Below are 22,002 nucleotides of genomic sequence, written 5' to 3'. Positions count from 1 at the left end.
ATCGTCTAATTCATTGGAGCTTTCTAGAGAGGTTGGGTTATATTTGTACTATTGAAATAGAGGTACATAGTTTGTAACCGTCTAAGTGGGTAGATTGTAAGATCTCACATCGTTGGAAGAGGAAAACAAATCATTTCTCATAAGAGTGTGAAAACTTCTTTTTAACAAATGCATTTTAAAAACCGTGAAACTAATGACGATACGTAACGAGCAAAACGGATAATATTTGTTAGCGATGGGGTTGGGATGTTAGGGATTCGTTAAAATCCTACTAGGGTATTTGAAACATTAGATTAAAAAAACAAAGTGACGACCCATGTTTTTCAACAATTTTACGAAAAATGTTCAAATTTGATTAAATTGGCACTCATGTTTACAATAGAAAAATATCTCAAAATAGGATTGCTCTCGGGCTATTTTCATAAGAGTACCATTGATAACATTTTTCATTCATAAAACGAGCGCGGTTAAGATGTCAAGAAAAACTTCTTTCTCATTTTGATCTTTTAGTATGTTCACTAGAGATCGAATCTACCATAGACAAATGCCTGAAAAGGATGTCTTTGAAGGGAATTCAGTCAAATCACGAGATTATGGTGCTTCATCTTGCCAAAGAGGAGAAATATTGATGAATTTTAAACGACTTGTAATTGTTCTAGTATATATTGTATGAACACGTTTAGAAAGGTATAAAAATATCGAAGTCTAAAATTTATGGAAATAGGGATGGAAATGAAGAAAATCATAAATAGTAAAATGGTTAGAATTAATTGTAGTTTGAATTGGTTGTGAGTAACTATGTAGAAGTAAAAAATAAACATAATTTCTAAATGTCATGATTTTTAGGGCTTTATACAACCGAGCTAATTAATCCTCAATTTCTATGAGTAAAGCATTCTCCAGTGTCTCGATCTCTTGAAATATGTTTGAATAAAAATGAGTACATGATCCAAAACACCAGCTCAACATAGTCCATATTTGTTATATTAAAAAATTCACAATCCAAAAGACCATTCTCGTCCCTCACTTTAAACACTAATTCCATTAAAAATCAAAACTCATGACCACGAATGGGTTGAACATCTAATGTATTAAATATCTGTTGTCATATTAGACGGATTTTTCATCGACATTTTTATGAGTAACGTAAAAAAAACTTAGACAAGGTATTGTGGAACTTAGGAGCATGGATGTGGTGAACAATTTGTAGTTAAAAATGAGGTACATTTATAATTTCTTTCTCAAATATTCAACTCGAAAATACCACTTTCATTGTATCGCCACATAAGTTGACTATAGCAAGAGCATTAAGTCGACGGATGTTATATGGTAAAGTAATAAAAATGACCAAAATATTTACGTTCTAAATTAACTTTGAAACTGCTGGAAAGGATTAGGAACAAAAAAAACATCAAACAAAACTTAGAAAAGAAAAGGAATAAGTGAATGAAGATCTTACATGGATATCCATTCAAACGCTGTGAGTAGACAAACAACTCTGCAGCCAATGTCTCCCAAACCCCACAAACTCACTCTCTTCCAGACATATTTTATGATAATCTGTGGTATCAAAACTTGCAAAAATTGTATAGTAATAGCTACTAGTTTTGTGATATCCATTATTCAACAAGCACATTGTTTTAATATTCATAATCCTACCTAGTGTCGTATTAGAATTGGTTTTGGTTCTAAAAGTGCTCAGTTTTTCATTTGTGGCCTTGTCATTTGTGAGGTGGATAGCATTTAACAACAAAGAGTAGATATCTATTCTAATATTCACCCACACCTTATGCACTAAAATCTCCACCATCATCTCATAATTATCTTTTATGTCATAAATACTTTTAGTCTCATATTATCATAAATACTTATATTTATTACCACTCAATTTCAATATATATCATCCTAAGAAAAAGAATTTATTTTTTAAAATTAATAATAAACTTGAGTTAATTCGGTTCCATTCATTCAAATTTTAGGATAACTCATGAATCAATCTCATTGAATCAAAATAAAACTTACCCATTTTTGGAAAAAGAGATATATTTTGTACAAACAAATTCATGATTTTTTAAAAAAAATATTTTGAGTTTATGATTAGATTTGTTTGAATATAAAATGAAATTAAAAAATAATAATAATTCAGCTGAAAGAAGGCTATAATGGGAAATTTGTAAAGACTAAATAATCAAACAGATTGTTTCCAACTTTTGAAAAGGTTTAAAATATGGCGTTTACGTGGAGAATCGACTCTGTCAAATAAATTAAAGAGTTTCAAATATTTAATTATTGTGTCTATAATGCTTGGAAAAAGGTCAGTATTGTAATTTTCTTTATTATTAAAAATGGAAAAAAAAAAAAAAATAGTAAAAAAATTTGGGATTTAAAAGGCCACAAAGGGTCTTTCTTATTTACCTTAGATTGGAATTTGACTAGAAGTATGTGGTGTTTGGTATAAAAAAAAAAAAAAAATTAAATGAGACTAATCCTTCAATAATTTGGTATTCGGAGGACATTTTTGTAAAATGCATAATGTAAAACGAATACAACCATAACCCGAGCTAAGAGAATGAAGAGATAAGAGGGCCTATGGAGAATATGGTAAAAAATTTATAATAGAGTTCAACCACAATAACTGAACCGAATATCTTCGTGTGCATAAGAATACAAGATTGTCGAGTAAGTCTACACTTAGTAGCCTCAACTATATCCAAAAACCAATATATTTTAGCATGTTTTTTGGAAATTTAACATGATTAATTTAAAGTTCTTATGAAAATTTTTGAAGTCGCGGATTTAAACGTAATATTAAAATATAATCGATGAGGTGTATGGTTTTGTTTTGTATTTGTGAAGGACAGCACTTCAAATTGGTGGCACTATACTTAACTTTACACATGTGAAAACCATATTCCCTTGTAATTGTGTATGAATTTTTTTATGACCCTTCAACCAATTTGCTTTCTCCTGTTGTGTGTTTGAGCTTTAGTGGAGACCCTAGAGTTTGCTTATTCCGCCATGGAAAACACTTCTATAAAAACCACATTTACTTGAGCCTTTCATATGAGTTCAACTACATAGAGCTGAAGAACACAAGAAGAGAAGGAGAAAAGGGTTTTGAAATGGAGGGTTTTGGCAGGCTTTTTGGATTGGCTAAGCCTTATTTGGTGGTCGTTTTTGTGCAGTTTGGTTATGCTGGAATGACGATTCTTGCTAAGTCTGCCTTGGACAAAGGGATGAGCCCACATGTTTTCGTCGTTTATCGTCATGCCGTTGCTACTCTTGTCATTGCTCCTTTTGCCTTTATCTTTGACAGGTTCGGAACTATATTTAGTCTTTCATTATAGTTTACCATAGATACTCTATTTGATCTTTTTCACCTTCAACTTCTATTCAAACATCTTGTATCTAATTATTATTTTTTTCATTTACCTTCTTTCTATTTATTTTATAGATGATTATAAATAGAAAATTTTAACCAATATAACAAATTTTTTCATCAATAAACTAGCCCGCTAGTAATTTTGTAGGGTTGGATAAATATCCGTATGTATTTCACAGTTACGAAATGACGATAATATTCAATAATTATTTAGTTTTGCGTGCAGGAAGGCGAGGACGAAGATGACTTTTTCGATATTCTGGAAGATTGTGTTGCTGGGTTTATTGGAGTAAGAACTACTAACCAGAGATGAAATATTAGTTGACAATAAGAATGCTTTTTAAGTTAATAAGTTACGATAAATTTAATCTTTTATTGACGTTGTTAAATGGGTTTGTGAATGGCAGGCCGGTGATCGATCAGAACTTGTACTTTACTGGTATGAAGCTCACAACAGCAACGTTTACAGCAGCCATGTGCAATATTCTACCAGCTTTCTCTTTCCTCATGGCTTGGGCTTGCAGGTGATTCAAGTCATGTGCATGAAATGTTTTAAGCAATTTTGGTTTGGTGACCCAACATTGTATGAATACTTGTATGGCAGGCTTGAGAAAGTGAATATTTTGAAAAGGGGAAGCCAAGCAAAGATGATAGGAACCATAGTGACAGTTGGAGGAGCCATGATTATGACCTTCATAAGAGGGCCAATGTTGAATCTGCCATGGACAAGAGCCAACCAGCACTCAGCTTCTTCAGCTGGTTCTGCTAATCACCAAAGCCCACTCAAGGGCTCACTCATGATAGCTACTGGCTGCATTTGTTGGTCAGCTTTCATCACTCTTCAGGTAAATAATCTACCTCTAATGCTAACTCGAAGTATATGGAGCCTATTGTCTATTTATAACTTGTCGAAGTAAAAATATATATGGAAAATTGTCGTATACAATAAATAGGGTAGAGATATATATGGTAGATATTATATAGAATAGATAGTTATACCTATTATAAACTGAAACCATATATGTATGCCTTGGACAGTGTTTCGAAGATGTACTTTTATCATTATTTCTCTGTATTCTCTTGGTACACATAATTTATTAGGAATCACGGATCTCCACACAATGGTATGATATTGTCCACTTTAAGCATAAGCTCTCATGGCTTTGCTTTGGGCTTTCCCAGAAGGCCTCACTTATATACCAATGGAGATAGTATTCCTCACTTATGACATGATCTTACACTAATTTAGCCAATGTAGGACTCACTCCAAAAATAATCCTCAACATACCTGTAATCAATACAAAACTTTTAGCTAATATTTCTCCTTGCATTTTCTCTCTCCTATTCTTTGTGTTCATCTAGATTGAGTATGTGTTGTTGTGCAATCCTAACACTCAATGTCAATGGCATTAGGCGATTACATTAAAAGAGTACCCGGTGGAGTTGTCGCTTACTGCATTGATATGCTTGGTGGGCACCATTGGAGGGTCAGGGGTGGCTTTGATCATGGAGAGGGGGAACCTTGGTGCTTGGGTTTTGCACTTAGATAGTCAGCTTCTGGCTGTTGTTTATTCTGTAAGTATTCATGTTTCAGCTGAATTTGGACCCTTTTTTCCATTCCTAATAGCAGTAATGTTTGGTTGGTAGGGAGTAATATGTACAGGGGTAACTTATTATATTCAAGGAGTGGTGATGCAAACAAAAGGGCCTGTTTTTGTGACAGCATTCAGTCCTTTGAGCATGATTCTTGTTGCAATCATGAGCTCCTTCATCTTGGCTGAGATAATGTTCTTGGGCAGGTAAGAACAAAACATGTTTCAACAGCCTTCATGTTCCAACCAGCTCAAGCTAAACCCTTTTCAACTCTTTTGCAGGATTCTTGGAGCTGTGGCCATTATCAGTGGCTTGTACTTGGTTTTGTGGGGAAAAAGCAAAGATCAAACTTCAGTTGATTCAGAGTGTGATAAGATTACCCCGTGTGAGCAACAAATGACTAGAAATGGTGAAGAATTTGTGGTGGTTGATGTTGCCAAAGAGGACACAAATTGATGAACTCTAAACAACATGATTGGAGTATCCTTCATTTCATTTCAACTAAAGTGTATTTGTGAGTTTTTGCATTCATGGAAGGCCATATAAAAAGTTATGGTTTTTGTTGGAACCAAACTTCTGCGAATCTACAAATTTCCCCATTAATCTATGTTGTTGAGACATAATTTCGATGATATTCTTAGAAAGAAATTGGTGTTTCTTGAACATTAAAAACATGGAAACTAAGACCAAAATCTTATAGAATTCTAGCTCTTTTACGCCTCCTTAATTCAACTTTAGTATAAAACTAATATCATCTTAAGGATTAGAAGAACCAAAGTGGAAATTTGTTCACAAATTGTATTAGTGGTAGCTTTAGACTTTGGATCATGGTAGCATCTAAAATGTGCTATAAATACACCTTATGTCATGATTCATGACCGGAAAAGTTTAGAATAACTTATCTTGGTTAAAATCAAGGGGAAGAAAACTGGTTTCTAAACTTGTGATTCGAATTACTTCACTAAAAATTTTGATCAATACCATTTGAATCACTCTCACATGGAAGCTCTAAACACAATAATTTGTAAAGTAAGAACTTTATCTTTTCGATCAATACCATTTGAATGACTATCGCATTCATGTGTAAGTTCTAGAAATAATAATTTGCAAAGTAAGAACTTATATGTTAACAAACTTAAAATAGAAAATCTATTTCTTTTTTCAATTTAAAAAAATGTGTACCATGAAAGAAAAGATGACTTATATAGTTTTTTATCACCAACCTAGGTGAGTTAAATACATATCTAACCTCCTAACTAAAATTATTAGTTAATGATGGAAGATCCACCGGTGTATGTTACAATATAATCTTAACTTCTTAACTCCGATATTAAAACTAGCTTAAATAACAAATAAATATTGAAATTACAATGAAAATAATGCAACAAAGAGATGTGTTATCTAGTAATGATCGTTTGACTCACTATGAGTCATTAAATGCAAATTAAAATGTATTTATTATATATATCTCTCTAAGCTCAAATATTGTATGCAACATGTAGATAAGGACTCCAACATCTTCTACAATTTCAAGGAGCTTACAATATCTTGAAGATAAGTGACTAAAACTTGTTAGTAATTTCTTGGCTCTCGTGCTTACAATTGACCCTTCTAACATGAAAATTATTTGATAACATTATTTAAGGTTATTTTTCACTTTTCATGAATTTATTTGTTTATTCAGTAGGGATTGAACCATTTGAATATATATATATATATTTTTTTTGTTCGTGAGACACTTTTTAGATTTTTTAAAAAATCATAGTTAAAGTTACAATGAGAATGCAAAATTTTATGAATTTGACTTAGAGCACATTCGAAATGCTATTTTTTTTTAAAGTTATTTTTTCATCATTAGTAAAGGGTAGCCTTGGTCGATTATTATTTCCTAAAAAAAAAAGAAGGAACGAGACAAACTACTATAGTGAGTCTAGTGATTAACCAACCTCCAGTGCCTTATCTTATCTATGTGTCGGTCATGACTTTACCACTTGGGCACCAAGAAAGTTCCATCAACAACATAGTACGACTACTTTATATATAAAATGTCTATATCAATAAAACTACCTAGGACAGCTTATTGCAATCTATGTGGTGGAAAATAGGTGAATCACCCTACACACAAATATTAGCCATTACACAGTTTTTGTGGTGGAAGTTTGTTTGTTTGATAGTTCCTAAATTTTGGGTTTTCAATTTTGTATCTCATTAACTTATTTAAAATTTTCAAATATTATTAAATATAAATTTGAATGATGTATTTTAAAAAATATTAAAGTCAGTAAAAAAATTTAAAATCTATTACCCATAAAACTGAAAATTTATAGATCTAGCAATTGAACTCTTTATAAACCTTACCCTCTTGGTGTTCTTCCACATTCAGCCCTTTCTCTATCTTTATCTCTCTGAGTAGAGCTTTGAAATGCTTAGCGTTGAGAGAATGATGTCTAATAATCTCTTTATCTGGGTTCCTCTGCTTTTCCTCTGTTCTTCTCTGTTGCTTCTTAAATCCATAAGAAAACAGGCAAACCCCAACAACAAGCTTCTTCCTCCAACCCCTCCCAAGCTTCCTTTGTTGGGCCATTTTCACCTCATTGGCTCCCTCCCCCATCGCTCTCTCTCTCAGCTTTCAAAAAAATATGGTCCCGTCATGCTCCTCCAACTCGGCTCTGTCCCAACCATTGTGATCTCCTCTGCCGCCGCTGCAAGAGAGTTGTTCAAATTTCACGACCTTGCTTCTTGCAGTCGACCTCTCTTACACGCCAACGGAAGACTTTCGTACAACTATCTTGACATGAGTCTCACTCCATACGGTGAACACTGGAGGAACGTCCGAAAGATTTGTATGCTTGAGCTCTTCACTGCTCGTCGGGTTCAATCTTTTCAGGAAATTAGAGAAGAGGAAGTGGGGCGCCTTCTAAACTCCATCTCTCAATCCGCTTCTTCTTCAGCTCCAATTGATATGAGTGACAAATCCTATTCTCTCACTGCAAATATAATAACAAGAGTTGCTTTTGGCAGCATCTTCAGCGGAGGAAAACTAGATGATGAACACTTTCAACATGTTATCCGGAGAGCAGTTGCAGCAATTGGAAGCTTCTCGATGACCGATTTCTTTCCTACTTTCGGTTGGATTATTGATAGGTTAAATGGTGGTCATGGGAGGCTGGAGAAGAGCTTTGGTGTGCTGGATGCCTTTTTTCAACATGTAGTCGACGATCGTATCAACTTCAAGAAGACTTCTAAGAACGAAGAAAACATTGTTGATGTTTTGTTGAGAATGGAAAGGGAAAGCTCTGAATCTGATGCAATAAAAGTCACCCGAGATTGCATTAAAGCACTCATCAAGGTAACCTAAAATTCGAGATTCTAAACAAGATTAGGAGTGGATTATTTTAATCTTTAGATGTATGGTTTTCTAGTAGGATATCTTCATGGCGGGAGTTGAAACAGGAGCCGACACTATTGTTTGGGCCATGACAGAGCTGATTAGGAACCCAAGGGTGATGAAGAAGCTCCAAGACAAGATCAGAAGTTGCATAAAAGAAGATTTAGTGAAAGAGGACGACCTAGAAAAGTTTGAGTATCTAAAAATGGTAGTGAAAGAGGTTCTGAGATTGCATCCACCGGCTCCTCTTCTGCTTACAAGAGAAACCATCTCCCCTTTTAAGCTTAATGGTTACGATATCGAACCCAAGACTCATCTTCACATTAATGTGTGGGCCATCGGACGAGACCCACAATCTTGGACTAACCCAGAAGAATTCTTTCCCGAGAGGTTTATAGGAAGCAATATCGATTATAAAGGACAGAACTTTGAGTTATTACCTTTCGGAGGCGGTCGAAGAATATGTCCTGGGATGAACATGGCTACCCTTACGGTGGAGTTGGCACTGGCTAACCTGTTGTGGTGCTTTGATTGGAAACTTCCCGATGGAATGAAGGAAGAAGATGTAGACATGGAAGAGGAGGTTGGTCTTACGATTGCCAAGAAATCACTCCTTAAGCTAATTCCAGTCCTTTCAACTAATTTTTAGTTGATAGTTTAGGGTTATCCAATAAAATTAAGCGATCATTTCTATTAATATTTCTTATGAACAAATTAAAGAAGATTGTAACCAAAATGAAAAGACTTTCTAATTGTATTACTCACTCAAGTTACAACGTCCCAATCTATAGGTTTATACTGAAACTAAAATCCAAAAAAAAGTTAGAAATCCTATTTATTAACAACATATCCTATAGCAATTGACACAATACAAATTCATAAATTTTTTAAAACTATTAACAATTTTCTCCTTTGAATCACATATTTAAAGTTAATAGATGTCAAGTAATCTTTTGAAATGATTTTTTTTTTTTTATAAAGCCTTAATAAATATGTCTACTAGTAGTTACTCGGTTTTACAATAATTCAAGATAATTTCATCATTTGCAAACAAGATCATGAATATTGTAATGTCGTATTTCAATGATTTGTTCTTATGTGAAATGTTGGGTTTTTTTGTCATATTCTTTTTTCTCACAAAATATCTATGGTGCTCCGTTTTAATCTTGTCGAAGATCAGCTAAATTCTTCTCAACCAAATAGCTTGACACATTGCTGAAGCTGCTGCAACATATTCTTCTTCTAATGTTGATAATGTCTATCTTGCTTGCTTCTTTGAGCTCCAAGTGATCATTCCTCATCCTAGAGTGAAAACATTTGTTGAAATGCTCAACTAATGATCCTATTTAATTGCTATCCGTGAACCCATATTTTATAGTTCTAGCAACATCATTCAAGACCCATTTTGTTGCTCCATAATGAACTTTTGAAGACTGTTGCATAAACCTGAAAATAACACCAACTGAAAAATATATTATCGAGTCGTGTTTGCATTATGTAGACCAATCTATCGATCAAGCTTTTGAATTTTCTAGCATCTGTAATTTCTACTCCATCTTCATGTTGTTATTTTTTATTAATATTCATAGATATGATTGGACGCTTACAACTAAGCATACTAAATTTACTCAATATTTTTAACATATTTTCTTTGCGAAATAAAAATCTCATCTTCTAACTTTGACATATTCCAAGACTACGAAAATATTCCAATAAAATCGTATCTATAATCTCAAATTCACTATTGTTTGAGACTTAAATTTATCCCCAATAGAGTTAAAAGAGCTAGTAAAGATGATATTATCAACATAGTATAAATGATATTATAACATAAAGGCAGATAAAGATAATATCAGTTATATCTTCCTTCTTCATATACAAAGAAGTCTCATTCTATCTTCTCATGTATTCTTTTTCTTGAAAATACCCATCAATCTTGCTATACCAAGCTCAAGGGACTTGTTTTAATTTGCACAATGTCTTTCTCAACTTTTATACCCTTGTTTCTTTGTTTTTTTTTCTTATAAATTTCTCTGGTTGTGCTGCATAAACCTCTTCTTGTAAATTACCATTAAGGCATACTAAGCAATAAAGGCAGAGTTGCTACTCTCAGCACATATAGTCCTCCATCCCTTTCATAAGTAGCCACCCCTTTCATGTTTGACGATTCCTAACAATAAGAAAATTGTTACTAAATGTAATGGAGAGAGAAAAATCAGACATTAATTTACTAATTAAAAGAAGATTTTTAGTAAGACGAGAACAATCAAGATATCTAATAAGTGAATGTTTGGAAGAGGAGAAAGAGTATAAGTGTGGGTAATGCGTAGAGATGCATTGTTTCCTACGATCACAGAGTCTTTACCCGTTTAATTTTTAGATTGATCCAAAATAGATGAAATAGTGGTCATATGGGCCAAAGTCCCAGTGTCCAAGAAGCAATTAGTAGTCTTGGGACCAACAATAGAACAAGATGTGTTGACAGCTTCAACAAGGTGAACATGAGCATAATCGGTCCAAATGTACCCTTGGTTGCAGCGGTCAACATAATTGCCCTCCATAAGGTATATTTGACAGTGAGGTGGTCGACAACCATGCCTCGAGTGGGTTCGTCCTTGGTTGGAAGAGTTGTTGTTGTGGGAATGAGAACGACTTAGCTGGCTTCTAAAGGAAGCAGTGTGACTTCCATGAGTGCGACCACGATTAGTGACTGTGAATGTCGTATGAATGGAGTCAGAAGACTCAAGGAAGACTAAATCTGGAAAACAGGGGAGAGAGGTAAGAGCTCATCCTTGAGTCTCAATTCATAGGCTTTCAAATGATGGCTAAACATAGTTTCCAACGCGAGCCAAATATCACATGTAATGGAGAGACCAATGACGACAGTAGTGGCTTCATCGGTGAGAGACGAGAGTAGGAGACATAGAAGTTGTTGATTGGTTTCTTTCCATGTCATATATTTGATGCTGAGTGTTGAGGAGGATTATGGTTTAAAGCAAGGTGGTGAAACCAGAGTTCCAACAACATAGCCCAATATATCTCTTGACTCTCAATAAGAGAGAGAAGTTTGCTTTTCTAAAGAAGATAATTGGATGAAGAAAGTTTGATGGTGATCATATGGATTAGAGTGTTGAAAGGAAGAAGATGAGAAGAGGATTCAGAAGTCATGGAGAAGAAAGGATCGGGGTTGCTAAACTAAAGGGGCTCTGATACCATGAGAATATTTACTAAAACTATATAAATTCTCAATTTATAATCATTTACAAAATGAAATAAATTACAAAAAAAAAAAAATGAAAAGAGTAATGGATGGATACAAGATATTTGTCTATAATAAAAGAAAAAATATGATATAAATGGTAAACGGTAATGAAAAGTTAAATATCCTACATAATAAAGAGTCAAATATGATACATACATTAAACCATAATTTAAGGCTAAATAACCTCAACAAAACTGATAAACAAGCCATCGCAATTATGTTGCTAATGCTAGAATAGTTCTTACCGTTTCAAAGTAAGCTACTAAAGATATGGTTTCTCCAAAATCCACACCTTGTTGTGCATACCATTTTTCCACAACACGAGCTTTATGCTTTGTATGCTTCCATATGCTACAAATTTTGTCTAGAACACTCATTTTAAGTTGACTGCATTTTTTCCATTTGGTAAATCAATCATCTCACATGTTTCATTCTTCTTAATTGTCATCATCTCTTCTACAATGGCTTTCTGCTGCTCTTTTTTTTTTTTTTTTTCAGCTGCTTCTTCTTTAATTTATAGAGTCTGAAGCAATAAGAGTATATTGACATGATGCGTTTATTCACCTAAATATTTATACATTTTTGGTAGTGTCTCATCCGAGAAGATTCAAGAGAAGAGTTGTTTGGTAATACTGCGTAAGTGACTTCGAGATGGTTTCCTTTCATGTCATGTGTCATAAGGAGATCAATTCATTAAGGATTTGTTGGTGAAAGATTTAATAGATAGATGTTGTTATAGATTCTGTCCAAAATTGGTTTGAAAGTCTTGTACTTGTAACATACTTTTTGTCATCTTTGCAACAATTCCAATGTTCATTCACCCATTCCATTTTGTTTTAGAGGGTAAAGAGTTGTTAACTCCCTTTGGATGCTCTATTCTTCACAAAATAGATTGAATTTTTTATATATAAACTCGTCGTCTCTATCTACGCAAAGAAATTTAACGTGACACCCACTTCGGTTCTCTACCATTGCATTAAAATTCTAGAACTTTTCAAAAGTTTTTGACTTATGTTAGAGGAAGTAAATTCAACTCATATGACTATAGTCATCACTAAATAGTAAAAAATAAACACTCTCACCCAAGAATTTAGTTTGCATTGGCCCACGTAAATAACATGAATGAGTTCTAAACAATTTGAAACTCTTTAGCTTATCCAACACGAAAAGACTTCCTAGTTTGCTTACCATAAGTGCACATTCACATAAACTAATTGTATCAATGTTTGGTAACCCGAAAATCATACATTTATCTATGGTTAATTTTAGGTCCTTCATATGAAGATGTCCATATCTCAAATGTCATAGCGTCGAGTCATCTTTTGCTCAAGCAGTAAGAGAAAAATTCCTCGCGTTAAAAGCATTCCATGGAAACACCTTATTTGAAGTCATGTGAATTGGAACTTGTAGGCCTCATTTCTTATTTGTAATTATACATGTGTTGTCATCAAATAAAACAAAATATCCTCCAATCATCAATGGTTCAACACTCAATAGGTTGTATACGACACAAATTGAACACTATCTAATAGTTTTACTATGTCATGACTGGTTTAAACTTTCAATGACTTTCCCTTCAACTTGCCTCTTTCTTTTCTTTCTTTTATTGTCAAATTGCATCTAACTCTTTGCGTCTCACCAAGCACTTTGAGTGCCTTTCATATGGTTCGAGCATTAGCTATCAACAAACCATATATCCCTTTGTTTTAAGTTAGTATCAATACAAGTTATAAAAAAAATTTCTTCTTCTTATTCATTTTTTACTCCAAAATTCGTTTGTTAACCTTTACACCAACAATCAGCTTTACATGACCATATCATTTGCCATGGTAACATTAAATGTCATTCCTCATATACTTGGCTAGTTAAACTTCCTTTGTCCATCATTTCTCTTATACTCCGGTTATTACAACCATAGTTGCATCGATGTTCTCCTCTTCCACCGTCTCTAGTTGCTTAATGAACATTTTTCCATGGGTTGGCGGTTGTCTCCTTTGATTTAAAGTGTTTTTCTTCTTTCATTTTTTTATGATTTATTGATTCTTGATTCATGAGCCTGAAAAGAGCCCATTAGTTCATCATTAGAGAGTACTAATAGATCTTTATCTCCTTCTATGATAGTCATTACATAGTCAAACTTTGAAGTTAAACTTCTCAATACCTTGCAACAATAGACTCATGAAATTTGTTCATCATAGGCACACATTTGGCTGATTATTGACATTGCTTTAGATAAAAAAAAATCAACCATCGATTCACCATTCATCATGGGCAAAGTTTCAAAATTACATTTTAGAGATTGCAATTTAATGTTATTATGTTTGAATCTCCTTAAACTTCTTCTGCAAAATTATACTTGCTTTGAAGTGTTGCGGCTGCAATTCATGATATCCTGCAACTGTGATAAGATGGTCTCATGAATAGCTTGCTGCATAATAATTAAAAAAAAAAGAAAACTTCATTATCCTTCTTCTTGGTTTCTATCGGCTTTTCCATTTCTATTGTGGAGTAGGTTCCCGTGTATCAACAAACTCATACTCCACCGTTGGTGAACATTAATCAATAGTAAAAGTTTCACAATTTGACCCATCTTTTTCAGGAAAAAAATGCTCCAATAGTTGGGTCGTGGGTCAGTTGGACCGATGGGTTGCAGGTCCAATCAAGTTGAACCACGGGTTGTGGGTTGGAACACAGGTTGCAGCAGCCACATGTCGCGATCTGGCTGGAGCCGCGTTGCTCCACGTAGCGAAGGACGCATGTCCTCCGTCTGATTGGTACTCGACGATCCTTGTAACGACCCAAAATTTTCTACTTAATTTAAGATCGCTACTGTATACGTATCATAAACATTGAATGCGGAAGACTTCATTTAAATTCTATAAAACATAACTTTTATCTTAAAACACAGCAATGAACTTATGTGTTTTCGAAAACATTTTAAAACGACACAACAAAAGACCCGAAATAAAATAAATAAACGTTTGAGTTTAAAACATCTTATTCTAGCCTAAGTCTAAGAAAATAAATACCACTATCCTAAGTCTAAGAACATCCTATTATATCAATGGAACTTTACGAAAAAATTAATGTATTCAATTAATAGATATCCATTTCAATTACTTAATATCTGGATACATAAGTCTGACATAGCTATGGAAAAATAATACATCATAACATCTAGTGATGCAACCATTACCTATCTAAATAACTTAATATCTAGATACATAAGTCTGACATAGCTATGGAAAAATAATACATCATAACATCTAGTGATGCAACCCATTACCTATCTAAATAATGCATTAGTAAGAGACAATAACATGCATTTAATATTGAAAAATTTGATAACTTTTTGCCACTAAATCTAATTAAATCTAATGAATAAGTTATCCAGAATAACAACGAAAGTATCTCGACTTTTGTGACGTGCACAAACACCAAGATGCGGTGGATGGTAGAAGGAATTTGGACATTGTTATTAATAGGGCCAATATAAGGAATTTAGACTATTCATCTTCTCTTGAACATATTGATAGTTTAATAGAGCTCTACTATTGATCTTCATGATAATTACATTTTCGTTTGGTTTTTGTTTTTGTTTCTCAAATGAGTGGATGAGTGGATGTGTTAAAAAGAAAATTTATTTCTACTTTTTAGTCTTTTACTATGTTCAGAGGAGATTGTCGGGACCGAAATGAGGACGAATAAAACCTATAATCAATTGATGATTGACCATTTTTAAAATGAAACTTGCTCATTCAAATTTTATAGTATATTACTCAAAAATTATTCTAAACCTAAAACTCAATCGTTTTTAAAATCATAAGTTCTAAATATGAGATCTTGATCCACACAAAAAAAATACAAAACAAATTATTGAAAATATGTGATGGGAAAACTTATTACCATTAAGAATTGTGAAACTTCATAATTGGGAAAGTTAAAACTTAGATGGATGTGATCCAAGTTCTAAAACAAAACATGTTCTAGAGTTTTTCCTTCAACCACATTTTTTTTTATCATTTTTAAAAGGATATTATTAGTCATTTTAATTTCAACCCACTAAATTATATATAACGTACAGATATTCCAATCCTTTCAATATAATTCACATATTAACACTTCTAGTTTCTTCCACTCAAAAATAGTGGCTGTCAAAACCCTTGGAATCTTTAGGAATAGTGGAGAGACTATTTGCAATATAATGGACCAATTCTAATAAGGACAACAAAAATGCTTCCCAATAAGATGTGTATACCAACTTTGAAGCCATCCCTTTCAATACAAATCCATATGATATTGTAAAACAACAATTATTGCAGTCTCTGTCACCCAAAATAGCTCAATCACTCTACCCACAAATATTAGCCATTCCCAAAAACAAGCTTCTTCCTCCGAGCCTTCCAAAGCTTCCTTTGTTGGGTCATTTACACCTTCTTGGCTCCCTCCCTCATCGCTCTCTCTATAAGCTTTCAAAAAAAATACGGCCCCGTCAGCTCCTTCAACTGGGCTCTGTCCCAACCATCGTAATCTCCTCTGCAGCTGCTGCAAGAGACTTGTTTAAATTTTCACTAACTTGCTTCTTGCAGCTGACTTGTCGTGTGCGACTTAAATTTCCTATCATTTGAGACTTAAATTTATTTGTAATAGAGTTAGAAGAGCTAGTATAAATAATATCATCAACATTTTTATTAAATACCCATCAATTTCTATACCAAGCTCAAGGGATTTGTTTTAATAGGTACAATGTCTTTCTCAACTTTTATACCTTTGTTTCTTTGCTTTTTCTTGTGAATAATTTTGGTTGTGCTGGTAAATCTCAATCAGCAATAAAAGCAGAGTTGTTGCACGCTAGAACTTATAGCCTCCATCCCTTTTATCGGTTGCCACCACCCTTCTTGTTCGATGATTTTGTACCGTAAAAAATTACTAGTAAATGTAAGGGAGAGAGAAAAAGAAGATTTTTAGTGAGGTTAGAGACAACAATACATTTAATAAGTGAATATTTGTAATGAGTATTTAATACTAAATTATAGTTTACCATATATATTTTGATATTTTTTTATTTATTGCTCTTTCTGTTTATTACTATTTTCATATCCTTGTAATTTATTTAATTATAAATAGGGAACTTTCACCCACCATTTAGGTTTGGTGGATTAAGCAAACATTCTCAGATGCACAGTTTCCTAGGATCACTGTAACGACCCGAAATTTTCTACTTAATTTAAGGTCGCTACTATATACGTTCCATAAACATTGAATGCGGAATACTACATTTAAATTCCATAAAACATAACCTTTATCTTAAAACACAGTCATGGACTTATGTGTTTCGAAAAACATCTTTAAAACGACACTACAAAAGATTAAATAAAACAAACAAGCGTTTAAGTTAAAAATATCATATTCTAGCCTAAGTCTAAGAAAATAAATACCACTATCCTATGCAAGTGTCATGGTCTCGAATTGCGATGTCGTCGTCAACCGTACAGAAATGTCTTACCTTAACTTGTGAAAAATGCAGTAGCACATGACTTGAGTATTTAAAGAAATACTCAGTAAGTGACCTCACTATTTGGGTTAAATGTAAGAACATGCGAATGCAATAACGAGACCTATTCTTTCAATCTACTCCTACGGTACTGTCCCAACGGGTATTTTGGACGTGTACCATATACTCTACACACAGCCCATACGTGCGGGTATGGGCTCACCAGTCAGTTCGCACACCGTTGGGTCACCTTACTTGTCGAGCGAGCATACACTGGGACGCTCCCTAGGCCGGACACCCGTTAGAACTAGTAACCGTCACGGCAGCGCTATGCAAAACATAACAATCGTTGTCCTGCCATTGGATGTACGTGTCCGTACCCTCCTGATGGAATAGGGGAATCCCCTAAATGCATGAGCACACATAATGCATGAGATCCCCAACATTTCTACTTTTATCATTAATGAATATAACCCCACTATCATCTTTCATGCTTAACATGTCATTTCTCATTTTTCATACATATCATACATATTTCTAACAGGGTTACATTTTATTTCATTTCATTTATCGTGATATCATGTCATTCATAACATGCTGTATACAATTTAGAAAACATCGCTCCATGCTTTTAACATGTCGTTTCATAACGTGCAATTCATACAACAATTACCTCAATGATCACACAAAACAATCTAAAAAATAACATATCATATCACAATATATCGTATCATAAACATATCATATCGTAAACACTTCGTGGTCATATTATTCCCTAACTTATCATAGTCTTAACGTTCTTATACCTATCATAGTCATATCGTTACATAAACGTACCTTAGTCATATTATCACAGGAACGTATCCTAACGCTATCGTTCTATCAATCTATCACAAACATATCTCTTTCTATTCATATCCTAACCATATTCTTTCATCAATCTCCACTATCCATAGCACTCTGGTATGTAACCTAACCTTAACGCTTCATGAACGTATCTTACTTCTATCGTTAGATTTCATTTCATGCATCATTCTCGTATCCTATCTCAAACATATCCTTCAACACATCGTACCATAATTATTATCATACAATCCACATATTATAACATAACATAAACATAATATAAGCATACTGATTCACAGATAATTTACACATATCAGTATATATGAAACGTGTAGAACCACAGGCACGTGTCAACATCAAATATAACCATGCCGATAGTAAGGTCACTTACCTAGTTAGCTTAAGTCGTTGTCACGAATATATTCTTAATAAAAGTTCAATTCTGTCATTTGAAATCCAAATCAACCTATGTGAGCCCATGACATCAGTTTCAAGTTTGAACTCTATAAAATCATTTGTCTAATTTACCTTGGTCATTGTTAAAAATCTTGAAGTGTTATATATATAATGCTATTTTCAACTGACAAAATTTAATGGAGTTACTTGCCCTCAAATATTTCCTGTTTTATTTTTAAATTATGTTCTAACAAATCTTTCCTCAATCTCCCTTCATCCTTTTGTGTAATTATTTTCATTTTGTAATTACTGACCAATTTTAATCATTGTTTGTCTACAATCTTACAGATTTATAAATTTGACAACTTAAATTTTATTGATTCTAACCTTTTTTCTATAACTTAAAATGTTAACAAAAATCTAATTAATTGGATATAGAATCTGATTATTATAGGATAGGGAAAATAGGAAAGAAATTTGATCCTAAATTAATTTCTTATAACCTAACTATAAGGTAAGAAATTTGAGATAAGATTTTACCATAATAACAAACAAAATCTCTTAAGTAAATCTACATCATATTTGTGTTGAAAAGCCTAACATGACCTTTTTGTTTATTTTTGGGTAAACTCTGAAAGTGTGGGGTTGAGGAAAGAGGATGTGGTTGGGGATGAGAAGTGAGTAGAAAGAGGTGGGTAAATTTTATTTTATTTTTTATTTTTAAGTAATCTTTTTTAGTTATTTATTTACGAATTATTATTATTATTATTATCTTGATGCATATATTTTTTTATAATTATTTTTGTTTGTTTATTTATTTTTATTTTTATTAATATTATATTTTGGCTATTACAATCACAGAGCCCTTACCGGTATAATTTTTAGATAGATCCAAAATAGACGGGTCGCGGTCATAAGGACTGAAGCCTAGTGTCCAAAAACAAATCACTAGCCTCGGGCCCAGCAATAGAACAGGATGTGTTGAAGGCTTCAAAAAGGTGGGCATGTGCAGAATCAGTCCGAACGTGTCGTTGGTTGCAGCGGTTAGTATAATGGCTCTTCATGCGACATATTTGACAACGAGGTGATCGACGACCCTAACCCGAGTGGATTTGTCCTCTGTTGAAAGATTTTTTGCTGTGGAATGAGAACGACCCCACTACGACCCCACTAGCTGCTAAAAAAAGCAGTGTAGCTTCCATGAGTGAGACCATGATTAGTGACTTTGAAAGTCGTAGTAGTGGAGTCAGAAGACTCAAGGAAACGCTGAAACAACTCAAAATTTCACCTTTAAAGACTAAATCTACAAGACAGGGGAGAGGAGTGAGAGCCAATTAAGTAATAGAAAAAGTTGAAAAAACGATACCAAATCCACGAAGGGACTAATAAAATTTGTCAATGTCCTCAACGGGTCTAACAATGTCATGAAGTTAGTCACAGATTGTTTTGAATGTGCAGCATACTCAACAACAAATTTGGTGTCGCGTTTCATCAGTTGCAAGTCATCCTTGAGTCTCAAGTCATGATTTTCGAATGATGACTGAACGTAGTCTCCAACGCGAGCCAAACGTCATATGCAGTGGAGAGACCAACGACGACAGCAATTGATCTGCTACTTTCAACGCCAAATATTTGGTGCGAGTGTTGAGGAGGTTTCTGGTTTAAAGCAAGGTGATGAAACCAAAGTTCTATCAAAATAGCCGAGCATGTCTTGGCTCTCAAAGAGAGAGAGAAGTTGACTTTTCCAAAGAAAATAATTGGATGAAGAAAGTTTGATGGTGATCATATAGATTAGAGTGTTGAAAGGAAGAAGTTGAAGAGAGGATTTGGAAGCCATGAAGAAGAAAGGATGAGGTTGCTAAATTGCTTTGAACCAACACACTTAAATAGTGGTGAAAATTTTGTATTTATAATCATTTACCGATTGAAATAAATAGATTGAATTCTTTATACATAAATTAGTCATCTTTATCTATGCAAAGAAATTTAACGTGGCAGCCACTTCGATTCTCTACCATATCATTAAAATTCTAAAACTTCTAAAACTTCTCTACTATACCATTAAAATTCTAAAATTTCTCAAAAGTTTTTAACTTATGTTATAGGAAATAAAGCCAACTCATATTACTCTAGTCATGAGTAAATAATAAAAAATAAACACTCTCACTCAAGAATTAGTTCTACACTATTTGAAAACTCTTTTAATTTATCCAACTCAAAAAGACTTCTCACTTGGCTTACTATAATTGCACCTTTCACATAAACTAATTGTATCAATATTTGGTAACCCGAAAACTGCCTTATCATTGATTAATTTCAGGTACTTCATATGAAGATGCCCATATCTTAAATGTCATAGCATCGAGTCATCTTTGGCTCAAGTAGTAAGAGCAAAATTCCTCACGTACATTCAATGGAAACATCTTATTTGAAGTCATGTGAATTAGAACTTGTAAGCCTCCTTTCTTATTTGTAATAATACATGTGTTTGTCATCAAATAGAACAAAACATCCTCAAATCATCAATTGTTCAACACTCAATAGATTGTATGTTAAATATGACACGAATCGAACATTATCCAATAGTTTACTGTGACATGATTGGTTTAAACTTTCAGTGTCTTTCCCTTCCACTTGCATCTCTTTTATTGTCAAGTTGCACCTTAACTTTTTGTGTTTCATCAAGCTCTTGGAGTGGCTCTCATATGATTCGAGCATCCACTATCAACAAACCATGTATTCTTTTGTTTTAGGTTAAGTATCAATACAAGTCATCAAAAGCCTTTCTTTTTCTTCATTTTTTGTTGCAAAATTTGTTTGTTGATCTTTACCCCAAAAATCAACTTTACATGCCCATATCGTTTGCAATGGTAACATTAAATGACATTCCTCATGTTACTTTGATTATCGAATTGCCTTTGTCCATCATTTCTCCAACTACTCGTGTTACCACGACAATGGTTGTAACGAAGTTCTCCTCTTCCACGATCTCTATTTCCTTAATGAATATTTTACCATGGGTTGGTGGTTGTCTCATTTAAAGTGTTATTCTTCCTTCAGTTTTGATGAGTTATTTAATTCTTGGCTCATAAGCCTTCAAGCTCATGAGTTCATCATTAGGGAGTACAAATAGATCCTCGGTTCCTTAAACTTTTCAATACCTTTGCAATAATTGACTCGTATGAAACTTGCTCATCATAGGTATACATTTGGCTAACTGCTGTCATTGCTCTTGATAAAAGATAAACAATCAATTCATCGAGTGAGGAGAAAAGTTTCAAAATTACATTTTAAATATTAGATATTACAATAAAAGTTCTTTTTCGGGAAAAAAAAAGTTCCAACAGTTATCTACTATTTCTTACTTATCAACAAGTAATTTCCAATTTCTAAAATAGTTTGTTCCCATTTAATTTCTAAAACATATCATTGAAATGGGAAATTACTAAGGATATCATTCGCCATTTTAAGCAATTTTCAAAGGAGCACTTGGACATTTCCAAAAAGTTAATGCACTAGAAAAAATCATGTTTTAAAGTTTTTTCAAAAGCCATTTTTTGATATTTTTTTAAAGAATACCATGGATCATTTTTTTTTTTTTTTTTTTTGTAATTTTTAGTTTCTTAATAATATTGAGTCTG

General features: G+C 33.3%; 2 protein-coding genes across 2 annotated transcripts; both read left to right on the top strand.

Annotated features, from left to right (window-relative positions):
* Window positions 1-2,911: 2,911 nt before the first annotated feature.
* On the top strand, window positions 2,912-5,607 carry LOC111492866 (WAT1-related protein At2g39510-like). Its single transcript, XM_023142363.1, has 7 exons — window positions 2,912-3,316; window positions 3,609-3,671; window positions 3,790-3,906; window positions 3,987-4,227; window positions 4,796-4,957; window positions 5,030-5,181; window positions 5,257-5,607. The coding sequence occupies exons 1-7, from the start codon at window positions 3,123-3,125 to the stop codon at window positions 5,429-5,431; spliced, it is 1,104 nt and encodes a 367-aa protein (XP_022998131.1). The 5' UTR covers window positions 2,912-3,122; the 3' UTR covers window positions 5,432-5,607.
* Window positions 5,608-7,310: 1,703 nt separating this feature from the next.
* On the top strand, window positions 7,311-9,065 carry LOC111492644 (cytochrome P450 71B37-like). The gene is made up of 2 exons (XM_023142032.1): window positions 7,311-8,324; window positions 8,401-9,065. Exons 1-2 carry the CDS (start codon window positions 7,398-7,400, stop codon window positions 9,010-9,012), a joined length of 1,539 nt encoding a protein of 512 aa, XP_022997800.1. The 5' UTR covers window positions 7,311-7,397; the 3' UTR covers window positions 9,013-9,065.
* Window positions 9,066-22,002: the final 12,937 nt, after the last annotated feature.

Source organism: Cucurbita maxima, unplaced genomic scaffold, assembly GCF_002738345.1.
Source record: "Cucurbita maxima cultivar Rimu unplaced genomic scaffold, Cmax_1.0 Cma_Scf00001, whole genome shotgun sequence".
NCBI lineage: Eukaryota > Viridiplantae > Streptophyta > Magnoliopsida > Cucurbitales > Cucurbitaceae > Cucurbita > Cucurbita maxima.
The sequence above is the reverse complement of the archived record's forward strand: the minus strand, read 5'-3'. Positions and strand labels throughout refer to the sequence as shown.

Excerpts from the sequence above, each read along its gene's own strand:
- LOC111492644 (XM_023142032.1), top strand. The coding sequence starts at position 7,398 with ATGCTTAGCGTTGAGAGAATGATGTCTAATAATCTCTTTATCTGGGTT. Across the intron at positions 8,325-8,400 it reads GCATTAAAGCACTCATCAAG|GATATCTTCATGGCGGGAGT; the intron begins GTAACCTAAAAT and ends GTTTTCTAGTAG.
- LOC111492866 (XM_023142363.1), top strand. The coding sequence starts at position 3,123 with ATGGAGGGTTTTGGCAGGCTTTTTGGATTGGCTAAGCCTTATTTGGTG. Across the intron at positions 3,907-3,986 it reads CTCATGGCTTGGGCTTGCAG|GCTTGAGAAAGTGAATATTT; the intron begins GTGATTCAAGTC and ends CTTGTATGGCAG. Across the intron at positions 4,228-4,795 it reads CAGCTTTCATCACTCTTCAG|GCGATTACATTAAAAGAGTA; the intron begins GTAAATAATCTA and ends CAATGGCATTAG.